Below are 15,155 nucleotides of genomic sequence, written 5' to 3'. Positions count from 1 at the left end.
ACAATTTTAAATTGTCTCTCCACCAGAAGGAGTCTTTCTTGATATGACTAGGTAGCTTTCCCTGCATAATTATAGTGTTTCTCCTAGACTAGGTTCACCTAAGGTATGCCCAATATGTTAAAGAATTTATGAAGAGTAAAAGGGCTTCATTATGCTTTCAATATCAATAACTCCCAATCCACCATCCTTTTTGTCTGCACAAACCATTTTCCATGCTACCTTTGGTGGCTTTCTAGCACTCGGTTGACCACCTTGCCAGAAACAATTTTTCTGAACTTGTCTATTTGCTTAACGACTGCTTTTGGTAGTTTCAAGAATACATATAAAAAGCGGGTAAGGATGTAAATACTGTATTGGTAAGTTTAAGTCTTCCACCCTAGCTCGGGAATGAAGACACCCCTAGAAATCCTTTTTTCACATCCATTAATCAATGGCACGAAGTTCTGAGCTCTTGGCTTTGTTAAACTTAGAAGCAGACCCAAATATGTAAAAGGTAGAGAGCCCTTGCCACACTCAAAGGTTCTGAATAAAACCTCAAGTCTTTCTTTGGATATATTGATTGGTACCATCATAGTTTTTTGGAAGTTCACCTTGAGACCAGTGGACATGGAAAAGGTATTCAGCAGAGGTTTAAGAAAGAATAATTGTCTTGTATCTCCCTTAGCAATGATCAAGGTGTTATCTGCATATTGTATAACATGAAAGTCCTGAGTATGCTCCAATGGAATTTGCAGGTTAAGTATCCTCAAGTCCTGATTATGCTCCAATAGAATTGGCATGTGAATAGTGTTGCTACAGTTGCTAGTGGAGGAACGAAACCGCAAGAAGCAGTGTTAACAGGCCCTTAGTTCCTCTATCTGTCCTAATACGACTTGATGCCTTTAGGAAGATGATCCCTCCATGATTGAAATGGATGGATCAAATCGTATGTTAAGGAGCCATGGGTATAGATTTATTTGACATATTTAAAAGGTTAATCACTTTTATATGAAGTTAATTAATGTCATGTTTAAAAGGTCAATAAAATATTCATATAATACTAAAGTAAGTAAGTAAGGGTTTGTTTGGCATAACTCAACTTCACTAGTAAAGCTGTTTTTTTAGAAAATAGCTTTATGAGCAACTTTCTAGATGAAGTTGGGCTGTTTTGGACAAAGTGTTTGGTAAAATAGCTTCACCAACTACTTCATGTGCATAGATGAGAGAGAAATGAGAGAGAGAGAGCTGCAATAAGCTACTTTTTTCACCTTCATCCCAACTCATATCTTTGTGAGAGGAAAAGAAAAAAACAACTTCATCTATGAAGCTGTTTTAGAAATAAGTGTTTGGCAAAAAAAAATAACAGCTCATGAAGCTGTTGTGAGCTGTACCAAACATATTTAAGGTGATGGTTATAAAATCTGAATGCGATGCACTTTGAGTTTATTATTAGAGAGAGAGGACTGATAGGATGGAGCATGCTGCATGTGTGACCTCACTGCAAGCAGTAACCTACATCTACATGGACTGTCTCCATGATTTTTCTGCTCCGCAGATGCCTTTGGATTGGCACGGCATGGAGCGACAAGCAGCTAGCTGTACACTGTCTCCGTGGGCCGTGGGCCGTGGCCTGGCCCCACATGAAGCAACATTACTGAACCATTCCCGGCCCTTTTTGCGCGCATTATATTTTTATTATTTCAGTGCATGATAATATATATATATATATATAAAAAATTTACCATATATATATATATATATATTAGTATAGTATGTATATAGAATCATTAATTGTGGCTGCCGATTGTCGGGCATCTGAGTAATTAATGGAATCCATTTGCATTAAAAAAGTATATATAGAATTATTTATGAATGGAAGGTCACAGCATCGTCCTATATAATCCACCGACTAGCGAAGCAGCAGCAATGCAGGCAGCGAGGTAGCATGCAGGCCGGCCAACAGCAGGCCAGCAACCATATATGGGATTACTCGTCTTTTGCAAATTAAAATACATTATCATCTAGATCTCTCTTTTTTCTCGATAATAATGCGCCCTTGTTTAATTAGGTTGCCCTGTTTCCCGATACAGTCAGTTCCATAAAATGCTTTAATTTGTTTGGGCCATGTGTGCTGTGTGATGCGACGTATACTAGATTATCTTCATTTTTCTTTCCGATTTATTTATTTGGTTACTACTGCTCGCCGTACGTGCGGCTCGATCGATCTTTCTGATTCAATTTCAACAATGAATGAGAAAAATGGAGCAACATTATTGAGGATTTTAGAGATGTACATACATACATTGTAGTAATTTATAGGTACATTGTTATATACTCCTTCCATTCCAAACTACAAGTTATTCCAAGAATTTTAAAGAGTCAAATCATGTAAGTTTGATTAAAATTAGATGAGAGAATTATAAAGATTTATGATATCAATAGATATACTAAAAAAATATAATTAATGAAGAATTTAATAATACTTAGTTGGTACCATAAATATTATTATTTTATCATATAAATTTGGTTAAATTTAAAATGATTTACCTCTCCAAGATTCTTCATGACATAATTTTCGACGGAGGGAGTACATAGCATATAGCCATATAGGGTAAAGTAAATTTCTCAGCTTCAAACTTCCACACGTTAGTCTGATTTTATTTCATCCTTCAATTGTGAAACCGGTTAATGGAAAACCTCCAATTGTCAAAACGGGACAAACTTAGTCCCCGTGCTGGCTTTAAAGGTGATTTTTCTATTTTGTTAAAAAATATATATAAATAATTTATTTAAACCTTGAAAATATGAAACTACTATCTAATTTATTTAAAAATTTTCTCTACTTGTTTTATGATCTACACGTAGGTATTTGTAATTTGTTTATTTCCGTTCCTATTGCTTTATTGCTCGTAGTTGTGGTCATTATTTATTTGAAAGAAGTAATATCTGAATAACTAGTTGCATATTTTTATGATTCAAGATAAATTAATTATGTTTTTTTAGAAATTAAATCAGATATTATTATTATTATTATTATTATTATTATTATTATTATTATTATTATTATTATTATTATTATTATTATTAGAGAATAGAAAACTACTTTTGTGAATATTTGTATATTACACTAGTTTTTTTATTAGAGAATAGAGTTGTGACTTCTATAATTTGTATTGAAATATAATGCATTCTACATAATGACTATGCTTTGATTTGGCAAGGTTTATTAAAAAGGAAGCCACAATTTAAAAAGAAAACTCAATAATTAGAATAATCTATGGATACATGCATCATTTGTGTGTTTCCTTCAATTGCCTTAAAATTTATAGAACACACTATATTATAGGACATAGGGAGTACTTTTGAAACGCGCCAAAGGACTAAGGTCTTGTTTAGTTCCAAAATATTTTGCAAAATTGACACTGTAGCTCTTTTGTTTGTATTTGACAAATATTGTCCAATCATGGACTAACTAGGCTCAAAAGATTCGTCTCGTCAATTTCGACTAAACTGTGTAATTAGTTTTTATTTTTGTCTATATTTAATACTTTATGCATGTGTCTAAAGATTCGATGTGACGGGAAATCTGAAAAATTTTGCAAAATTTTTTGGAACTAAACAAGGCCTAAATTTGTTCAGTTTTGAGAGTTTAAGGCGTGTTTTACCCAGTTTTGTAGTTTAAGGTTGAAAAATCAAACTATGATGTTAGTTGGAGGTTTAAAATGTACTTTACCCTCTACTCTTGTTTATAGAAAGGAGCGAGGCCAAAGAGGAAGCACACATACTACATACTGTATGTACACACAATAGCGTGAGCGTGTGTTGTCGTCAATGGGGCGTGATGATAGAATATTCAGATTGATCATGAGGTTGCATTTTGCATTGCATTCCGAAACTGTGATACGTACGTGCGCAGGTGGCGGGAGAAGGGTCTCGTCGGGGCAGGCGACGGACGTAGGGGCGCTTGTGTAGTGGCGGGGACTGGGACGGAGCACAGCATGGTGCGTGCAGTGCAGGGGTGTGCAGTAGCAGTAGCAGTAGCGTGTCCTGCGGCCTGGCACGCATGCTGCTGCTGCTGCTGCTTGCATTGCATTTGCTTTGCGCCCGGCTGCCTCGCCGACCGCCCGGGGTCCCGGTCCCGCGCGCGTGCCACCACAACCCATTAGAGCGTCATGTCAGTAAAACTGCACTTTTTGCATAAAACGAAGATGAGGAGAGAGAAGGAAGTAGTTTTATCATGGTGAAACTAACTCCGCTGGCGTTGTGAAATCTCCACTGAGGATTAAATCGTTTCACCATCTTACATGTGATCTAATCATTTTACAGTAATTAAATGTTTTGCCTAGCCTAGGAAACATCAAGGTGAAACCCACGTATTGCGGAGGTTGTTTCATTATTCGTTTCATTGATGCTCTGTTAGCAGATTTGTTTTGGAAACAGGATATTGCCATTGAGATGGCACATCAGATACGCCTTGGACGGATCGACTTGGAGACCACTGAGCGCGCAAGGGTGAAGGGGGAGGAACACAACACGCAAATTAACTGCTCTCGCCCCTACTGTACGTTGCTGCTCGATCAGTTGCTTTTATTTGCAACTCCTCACTCAATTCAATAGTTGCAGCAGCAGCAACCTGTAGGCTCCTCATTTCCCCCGGCCCCTATCAATATCAATATCATCACGAGCAGAGCAGGAGCGAAATTCTCCTGACCTCCTCTTGTCCATCGATCTTGTATGCTGCTGCAGTGCTGCTTGCTTCAATTCCAATTCCAATCTCCTCTGCTACCTACCTACCTACCTACCTACCTCTCAATCCGCCTCTTGTCTTGAGTACTAGTACTAGTTCAGTTCAGTAGTGAGACTAGACTACACTCTAGCCTAGCCGGCCGGCGGCCTCCACCGAAAATTTATCATATCAGGAATCGACTCCCTCCGTCAGTCTCTTTCTCTCTATTAATATATATATATAGTGAGGCTCCTGAGCACAGGCAGCGCAGCGCACTGCACATTCCTCAGCAAGTGAGGCAGAGTGATGGATTCGTCGTCGTCCGGCGGCGGGGACGACAGGTGGAAGCTGTCCAACAAGGGGCGGAGCAGATCCGGCAGGCCGCACGCCATGGCCATGGCCACGGACGACGCCTCCTCCGCGGTGCTCAGCCGGAGCTACTCGGCCAGCGTCGTCAGCAGCAGCAGCAGCAGCAGCAGGAGTACACAAGCACAAGCAGCAGAGTCGTCGTCGCACTCGCGGCTGTCCAAGAAGAAATGCGTGGAGGCCGTCAAGGAGCACCGGGCGCGCTTCTACATCGTCCGCCGCTGCGTCTCCATGCTCGTCTGCTGGCGAGACTACTAGCTACCACTCTACGTACGTATCCATCATCTGCCGCCGAGCCTGAGCACCTGCTGCTGCTGCTGCATCGACGACCATGACGTACGCCAGACTTATTGCCTAGCTTGGTTCCTCCATGACTACGTACTTTGTTTGGTCCTAGTCCTAGGTAGTAGCTAGCCATCAGGCATTCTTCTTCCTTGTAGCTAATTAATTTTGTTTTATTTCCATTTATTTATTTGCTGCGTGCTGTCAATTAGTATTTCTTTTCTTGTGTACGTAAAGGAAGGAAGGAAGGAAGGAACGAAAGGCATGGTTGGTGATCCATGCATGAGCTCCAGAGCAGATCATGACTCTACTCCTCCTCCTCCTCCTCCTCCTCCTCCTCCTACTCCTACAGAAGCAGAGCGGCGGCAGAGCTAATAGCTAGCTAGTACTCCGTATCCGTCGTACGCACTACGTACTGGTGACATGATGCTTGCTTGATCAGCTGTTGCAGTTGCAGGGGATCCAATATAATGCAGCAATTGTTGCACGGTGACTCTCTCTCTCTCTCTCCCCTATACTACTCCGTACTACGTACAGTATGTATCTCAACCAGGGCAGGGCCCGTCCACCGTACGTACCTTTGTCATGCATGCACTTAACTTGCTTTCTTTCATTCATTATAGTATAGCTTGCATTGCATTGGTCCCGCCGGCCGGCCAACTTGCATGCGCTAAAGTAAAAGATCATCGTAGTACGTCATATCTCTCTCTCTCTCTCTCTCTCTCTCCCGGTCCTTGATTGAATTGGACCCCCCCCCCCCCCCTTTTTTTGTTTTGTTTTAAGCTGGAGCTGGAGCTACATGCTGCCGGAGACTGGAGCTTTTTCACTAGCTTGATTGATTCTGCTTTCCCTAATTCCCCTGCCTTGAGAGCGCGCGAGGCTGAGATGATCGAGATGAACATGTTAGATGTTAATTATTACAACTCCAGCTAGATAGCTCCAGTATAGCACTACTGTTACTGTACAAATTACTAATTGATGACGAGTTAGTTCCCATCCGTTGTTTTTTTTAAAAAAAAATGATATATATAAATATTCTATCTATTCTTTTTACTACTTACATATATACAAGGCTTTTCAAAAATATTCTTCATTCATCCATTCCTAGCTATTTCATGTCGTCTGGACTGGAAGGTGCATAATTACTAGTAGTAATAAGTATAGCCCCGCATGTATTTGACCGGCTGATGGAAGGGAAGCAACTGCAACTGCAATTGCAATTGCAAATGCTGCTGACTGGGGTAGTGTGGGTACTGTACTGGTTACTGCTGTGTACTAGTAGCACCACCTAACATAAATACCAGCAGTCAAATACTCCTATCCTACTAATTAAAGAGCAAAACATGATGGAATGGAATGAAGCACGCATGATGCAACGGTGGTCTGTCTTCATTACTGTATTCTTCTTCATGCATGTAGTGCAATAGTGACAGGTCGTAGCGTACAACTGGGGGCTCTCTCTGGCTCTGGCTGACGTACTGGCCCCATGCATGCATGCATGATGAGAGAGAGGTTAGGCGAGACCACCACGTACAGCCACCAGGAGAGATGTCGGTTTTGGACCAATCACAGATATGGAGAAAGGACGCCATATATATATACAGTATATGCCTGGCATGCATTATGGTCCGTCCGTCGGATTTAGGCCTTGTTTAGATCCAAAATTTTTTTGATTTTGATACTGTAGCATTTTCGTTTTTATTTGACAAACATTATCTAATCATGGAACAACTAGGCTTAAAAGATTCGTCTCGTGATTTACAAACAAACTGTGCAATTAGTTATCTTTTTTATCTATATTTAATGTTTCATGCATGTGCCGCAAGATTCGATGTGATGAGGAATCTTGTAAAGTTTTGAGTTTTTGGATGTATCTAAACAAGGCTTATCATTGGAGGCCGGCGCAGGGCCGGAAACACACGTCGTACCTACATACGTACGCGTGGTCATATCGATTGGCTAGCAATATATATGGCCTTGTTTAGTTCGCAAAAAATTTCAAAATTTTCCGTCACATCGAATTTTGGTCGTATGCATGGAGTGTTAAATATAGACGAAAATAAAAGCTAATTACACAGTTTATCTGTAATTTATGAGATAAATCTTTTAAGCCTAATTACTCCGTGATTGGATAATGTTTATCAAATAAAAACGAAAGTGCTACACTAGTCAAAAACCAAAAATTTTGCAAACTAAACAAGCCATAGTCAATAGCGGCGATACAACAGCATGCATGCTGCTGCTGTATATAGTAGTATATATCATGCAATGCAACGCAAGAAACAAATTAAATATATGCATTGTGTTTGCAGCAGCAGAATTATGTTATTTGCATCTCCGGCCGGGCCGGAGCGGCGAGCTCATATACATCGACCATTTTGCGTTGCGTTGCGTTGCGTTGCGTGCGATCCGATCCGATCCTCAAGAAAACAACAAAGGCGTATATAAACATCAGCTCCGGAACTGAATTGTGTGATCTTCTGATAATAATATAATAATAAAGCATGCGCGCAGTTGATGGAGGACATTTAATTTGTGCCTAGACCGATCGTCGTCGGCTTCCCCGCCTCCGATCATGCATGCGTTGGTGATCAATCAGCTGACACTCTGCTTTGCTAGCTTGCTGCTGGCTGTGCTGGCGGAATGTACCTGGCAGCGCCAGCCAGTCAGCCATGCCACTCATCCATCAGTTTCAGATTAAGGCCTTGTTTAGTTTAATTTTTTTTTTGCAAAATAGACCCGGTAACACTTTCATTTGTATTTGACAAATATTGTCCAATTATGGAGGTTCAAAAGATTTGTCTCACAAATTACATGTAAATTGTGCAATTATTATTTTTTATCTATATTTAATGCTTCATACATATACCTCAAGATTTGATATGATGGAAAATTTAAAAAATTTTGCAAATTTTTTTGAGAACTAAACAATAAGGCGTAATGATCCATCGAGAGATGCACCAGTAGTAGCAGCTAGCCAGTCACCTTTGCATGCTCTGCTCTGCTCTTACTTCTCATTAATTGATTACTTTTGCCACACCGTTTGTTGCTTATCAATAATTAAGCTACTCACCTGTGTATTTTGTACGTTATTTTCTGTATTAGTATATACTTCCAGCTGCTAGTACTAGCAAATGCTTAATAAATAAATAACAATTCAGGCCTTATTTAGTTCCGAAAATTTTTGGATTTTGGGTATTGTAGTATTTTCATTTTTATTTGATAAATATTGTCTAATCATAGACTAACTAGGCTCAAAAGATTCATCTCATGATTTACAGGCAAACGTAATTAGTTTTTGTTTTTTTCTATATTTAATGTTCTATACATGTGTCGCAATATTTGATGTGACGAGTAATCTTGAAAAGTTTTTAGTTTTTAGGTCAACTGAACAAGACCTCATCAAGCAGCAGCACATGCAACAAGACTGCAGTACGTCCTGTACTGTAGTACCTAAGGCATTTTCGTTTGTATTTAGTAATTATCGTCTAATTATAGATTAATTAGACTTAAAAGATTCGTGTATCAAATTATAGACACATTATGCAATTAGTTATTTTTAATCTATATTTAAGATTCTATACATATGTCACAAAATTCGATGCGATAAGAAATCTTGAATTTTTTTTGAATTTAGTGTATAACTAAACAAGGCCTAACAAGAAAAGCAGCACCAAGGGGCGGTCAGCTGAAATTGATGCTTACTGGATTATTATTAACAAAGTACCATGTACTAGTATACCTTTAGGCCTTGTTTAGTTTCCAAAAAATTTTACAAAATTTCTCATATTCGTCGTCACATCGAATCTTGTGGCACATGCATGAAGCATTAACTATAGATAAAAAAATAATTAATTACACAATTTATCTATAATTTATGAAATGAATCTTTTAAGTCTAGTTAATTCATTATTGAATAATATTTATCAAATATAAACGAAAATACTACCATACCCATTTTGCAAAAGTTTTAAAGTATCTATCTGCTCACCGAGACTGAGGCCTTGTTTAGTTCCGAAATTTTTTAGATTTTGGCACTGTAGCATTTTTGTTTTTATTTGACAAATATTATTCAATTATAGACTAACTAGACTTAAAAGATTTATTTCATAATTTATAGACAAACTGTGCAATTAATTTTTGTTTTTGTTTAAATTTAATAATTTATACATGTGACATAAGATTCGATGTGACAGGGAATTTTGAAAAAGTTTTTGAATTTTTAGGACAAGGCCTGAATCATACGTACTACTCCGTACTTTATAGTAATACAAAAGGACGGAGCAGAAATTCATGCATGGATCATTGCTTTGCTGACTGCTAGCTGTGCAGACAAAAATGTGTGTGCCAGCGTGCGCATTGTGTATTTAGATTTTTTTTTGAAATTTGATACTATAGTCTTTTTTATTTTTATTTGATAAACATTGTCCAATTATAAAGTAACTAATGTTAAAAAATTCATGTCATAATTTATAGGCAAACTATATAATTAGTTTTTATTTTTATCTATATTTAATAGTAATTCATTTGCTGCAAAATTTGATATGACGAAGAATTTTTTAAAAAAAATTAGTTTTTGGTAAACTAAACAAGGCCATGTGAGAGAAAAATCCAGTACAGTGCGTACCCGGTACCCGAAGCAAAGCACGCACCACATGCCAAATGCCATAGCCAATTAGCCATGCAATGTACTCCGTAGTACTCCCTTCGTGAAAATGTAACTATAGAATTTGTGTCAATTGAATTAGTTAATTTTGTGACAAAAGATAATATTTCGTGTCTCTAATAAAGCTCACTACAAAATACATTTCATAACAAATTTAATAATATCTATTTTGTATGATGAATGTTAGTAATTTTAATATAACTTTTGTCAAAGTTTGAATTATTTTCACTCATCGGGAAACAAGAATTGTTTTTTTAATGGGCTACAACTGCATAGATGAGTGCCTTCCTCCCTAGGATATGGAGAGCGCGGTAATTCTCCATGAGACCATTCACGAACTGCATTCCAAAAAATAGGATGGGCTAATCTTTAAAATAGATTTTGAAAAAGCTTATGATAATGTGAAATAGAATTTTTTGCAACAAGCCTTAAGGATGAAAGGTTTCTCAAACAAATGGTGTTCTTGGGTACAACGATTCACTCAAGGAGGGAATGTAAATATTAAGGTGCATGACCAACTAGGCTCTTACTTCCAAACAAAAAAGGCTTAAGGCAAGGTGACACAATATCTTCAATACTATTTAATATAGTGGTGGACATGTTGGCCATAATGATTGCCAAATCAAAGGAAGTTGGCCACGTAGAAGGAGTTATTCCTTACAAGGGAAGAGAGATACTTTTGTTTGAGCTTTGCATTCATCAGGCAATTTTTTAAATCAATCTATGTTGCGTTAATAAATAATAGAATTAGGGTGCCACAAGATATTTGGCAGATCAAAATACCTACAAGAATAAAAAAAAATTTGTGGTATTTAAAAATATGTGTTATTTTAACCAAAGATAATCTTGTCAGGCGTAACTGGACTGGAGACATAAGATATGCCTTTTATGATTCTCAAGAAACTATTCACCACCTCTTTTTCGAATGCATTTATGCCAAATTTCTTTGGCATGTCGTACACCTTATGTTTGGAATTGCACCTCCTCTTAGCACAAATGATTTTTTAGTTAATTGGTCTAAGAGTGGTGGTAACATTCTTAATTCCTTAGTATTAACGACAGCGACAAGTTTCTTTGGACAATTTGGATAACAAGAAATAAAGTGGTTTTTGAAAAATACAGACCAAAAACGTTTTTGCAGATACTATTCTGGGGAACCCATTGGCTTCGTCAGTGGGTAGGACTGCAGCGGTGTTAGTTACTAAAGGACCATCTTCTGCTTGCTGCACTATTTTTGAAGACTTCGGCTCTGCATTTCTTTAGATTCAATGGGTTGTCAACGAGGTGTATTGGTCTCTCTTAGTCAAAATCTTTCTCTCCGTTTCATTTTCCTTAAATTAACCTACCTCAAGTGTGCTGGTCGTTTGGTTGGAGTTTGTAATAATTGGCCTAATTCTACCTTCTGGTAGATAAAGCCGGATATAAACTATCATTTATCTAAAAAACATAGATGTTTACTCTACTTACATGGATGCACATGAATTAACTAACTCATCATTCCCTTTCAATGTAACCCCCGGTCCCAAAAATAACGTTTTTGACTTTTAGATATCTTGTTTGACCATCTGTCTTATTTGAATTTTTTATCTAAATATTATATATTTGTTATGGCTTATTTTATCATTAAGTTTATTTTAATATTTATTTATTTATTTTATAATTTATAGAAATTTTTTGAATATGACAAACGGTCAAACACGATGTCTGAAAGTCAAAAACGTCACTTTTTTTGGGAGGAAGGGAGTATGTTTCTTTCCCTTTCCATTCCACCCCATGCATTGGACTTGGATGTGCAACTACGTATATCCCAACTGTTGTCATACTCCCTCCATACCAAAAAGAATATTGTTTTTGCTGATTCATAGGAAAAAAAAACAATATTTTTTAACGCGAGGGAGTACCTACGTACAATGAACCTATCAAATGTCCCTTCACATCTCATTTCTATATATCCTCTTCGTCCGAATTTGATCAACTTCCTAACCATAAAAAATATTTACACCACTGGTCAGTAACCATGAATGGAATCATCACTACTAATGGTTAGAGATCTGAGAATCGGCGGTAGATGAACATTATTGTCATGCATCGTTGTTATTACTTATTAGTCATATAGCTAGGCAGAGAGATGGTACGAACAATTCATGGCTATAACCTGTAACTAATTAACCGGCTGTATAAGTGAAGTCGTCCAACATATCGTCATGTGGGAAGGGGAGTAGCCAATAGGAACTGAAGGAGATTTCGAATCGAATTTGTAATGGGGATGGGACGAGGAGATGATCTGACATATGGATGGATGGATGGATGGATGGTCTCTACGAAATTAAATATCTCCATGGAGAGTGGAGGAGGAAAGTGCACGATTTCACCATTTCCTTGTCCCCGGCCCACTTCATTCATCCGAACGGTTTTTCTCTTCTTCCCAATGCAAGCTTCATTTGGTGGCAGGGGCCTAAATCAATGGCACTAACATGGATCGTCCCATTGGGCTTGATCGGTGCTCCTTGCCCGTTAATTAGCCACGTGTGGGGACATCGTGCAGGGTCGAGCGTGTCCAGTTGCGGCCGTACGTCGTTGGAGGTCAAGCTATATATGCTGGCACAAAAATTTCACACTTTGACATTATGAATAATAATAACCTAAAGCAACCACTAGATCTTCTCATCTAAATTATTACCACCTAAGACGTTACTAAATAAAATCCAAAGCAACCACTAAATTTTGGTTCAAAATCACCCACCTCAACCATTTTTTAAAATAAATAACCTAAAGTATCCCCTATATTTGCCTCAAAGTTGCATACCTTTACTGTTATAAAAAGAAGACCCAAAATTACTCCTATATTTCTCTTCATCAGCATTACTCAATTTTCAATTATTGATAAAAAAAAAGTCAGGTATACATATGTAAATGTGTGTTACTATGCTGATCACGTATACATTTATGCAAGAAGCGACTAGATATCGATATCCATGTCAAACACATAGAGGTGCAATGCGGAGTAATTGAAAACTAGCTAATAAAGTCTATCACAAATAGACAAAGATTACAGAGTATTTATATATGCGTATTGTTTTAGACAATGGAAATATGTGGATTTTTTAGACAAAAGAATATAACATTCTGGCCTACAACGTTGAAAAATAAATCAGTACTTAGACCATATTATGAGAGCCTGGCCACCGGCCTAGGGTGCCCGGCGGGCCTTTGGCTCCGCCGGTGTGAGCAACAGAGAAGTCAACGCCTCCATCATTTTGTGAGGGTCCCAAAAGTATATCCATCATTAATTTTCTAATGTATATCTTCGTCTCGAGTCAACATTAACCTCACAAACATATTGACACAGCCTGTTTGTCTGAGTTGTAGCTTTTGAGCTTTTGGCTTTCAATTGTTGTTTTTTATTGAATTTTGTAATAAATTTTAAGCTTCTTGGCATATCAAAAGCCAAAAAAAGCTCATTAGAACATCATTTCCAGCTTTTGGTTCATTTTCTTAAGCCAGCTTGTCAAAAGCCAACTTAAAAGCTAGGCTATTTTGTTTCAGCTTCTGGTTTTTGCCGGTAGAAGCTAGATAAAAGCTTTGTTTGACTGTAACTTTTTTGTTTAACGTTGGTTTTTTTGTGGCTTATGTCTTTTGCCTTCGAGCTTTTTTCCCCTAATAATTTTATAATAAGTTTTGAGCTTCCTTAAAAAAACTCAACCTGTAGAGGAGGGGGGTAAGACACAGCCCCGGACATATCATTGTATTAAAAAAAAGACCTTAATTATCTAGCAAAAGAAAAAACACAGAAGCTTCTCATAACATATTGCTCAACTTTTGATTTGTTCTCTCGTAAGCTAACTTTTTAGCTTTTCAAAAATCAACCCAAAAGTTGGTATGTTCCTTTCAGCTTCTGACCTTTGACCGTAAGAAGCTAATAAAAGCCTTACTATATAACTGGGACGGGTGGAGTGGGACGCGATGACTTGTTTTTGTTGCTCTTTTTTTTATTTATTTAATCAACGGTGTCATATTATGGTGATCAGATGATATACACAGTCAGCTACCCCAGCTAGCTTGCTTGCTCTAATAATTAAGGCCCTGTTTAGTTTCCTATCTAAAAACTTTTTACCCATCTCATAAAATCTTTGAACACGAGTATGAAGCATTAAATATAGATAAAAAACTAATTGTACAGTTTAGTTGTAAATTGCGTGACGAATCTTTTAAACCTAATAAGTCCATGATTAGCCATAATTGCTACCGTATGCTAATGACGGATTAATTAGGCTTACTAAATTTATCTCGCAGTTTTCATGTGAGCTATATAATTTGTTTTTTTATTAGTATCCGAAAATCCCTTCTGATATTATTCCAATATACTCGATGTGACACCTAATTTTTTTTTTCTTGAACTAAACAGGCCTAAAAAATCCTTCAGAAAACAACAAAATTAATATAAAAACAGCAGGTTGATCTAATGGAGGAATGTATAGAAGTTGAACTGGTATATAGTTGGGCACCTTGTGAAGATGGATATAATATAAAATCCAACGACAAAAGACGGGAGTGAATTGAAGTACACGCGTGCTAGCATGCGTACTTACATATAGACATGTACGTACATCTCTACTACTAGCTAGAGTAGAGAGCGCGAGCGAGAGCTGTGTAGTACAACCTCACAAAGTCAGCTAACTACCACTTGTACTACATCTTCTTCTGCATATAAGCTATGCGCATGTAGTCTAAATGTACAGGTACAGCTGATGCTGATCTAATGGAACCTTCATCTTATTATTAACATTCAACAGGGGCTTAGGGCATGTTTAGATGCAAATAAAAACCCAAAAGTTTACAAGACTCTCTCCATCACATCGGATGTTGCGGCATATGCATGGAGCATTAAATATAAATAAAAAATAATTAATCGCACAGTTTACCTATAAATTACGAGACAAATCTTTTAAGCCTAGTTAGTCTATGATTAGACAATGTTTGTCAAATACAAACGAAAGCGCTACATTGTCAAAAATCAAAAAGATTTTGCATCTAAACAAGGCCTTAGTTCAGCAATGATCAAATTAGCATTATTTGTATATTGTTTATCCTTCATCAGCATCTAATAAATCGATCCACTTGATTGGCGAGATGAAC

General features: G+C 37.4%; 1 protein-coding gene across 1 annotated transcript; it reads left to right on the top strand.

The window, feature by feature from the left end:
• Window positions 4,665-5,903, top strand: LOC110434147. Its single transcript, XM_021457921.1, has one exon. The coding sequence runs from the start codon at window positions 5,012-5,014 to the stop codon at window positions 5,327-5,329; it is 318 nt and encodes a 105-aa protein (XP_021313596.1). The 5' UTR covers window positions 4,665-5,011; the 3' UTR covers window positions 5,330-5,903.

The sequence above is a fragment of the Sorghum bicolor genome, chromosome 3, assembly GCF_000003195.3.
Source record: "Sorghum bicolor cultivar BTx623 chromosome 3, Sorghum_bicolor_NCBIv3, whole genome shotgun sequence".
Lineage (NCBI taxonomy): Eukaryota > Viridiplantae > Streptophyta > Magnoliopsida > Poales > Poaceae > Sorghum > Sorghum bicolor.
Note: the sequence above shows the minus strand (reverse complement) of the source record. Positions and strands in the feature narration are given on the sequence as shown.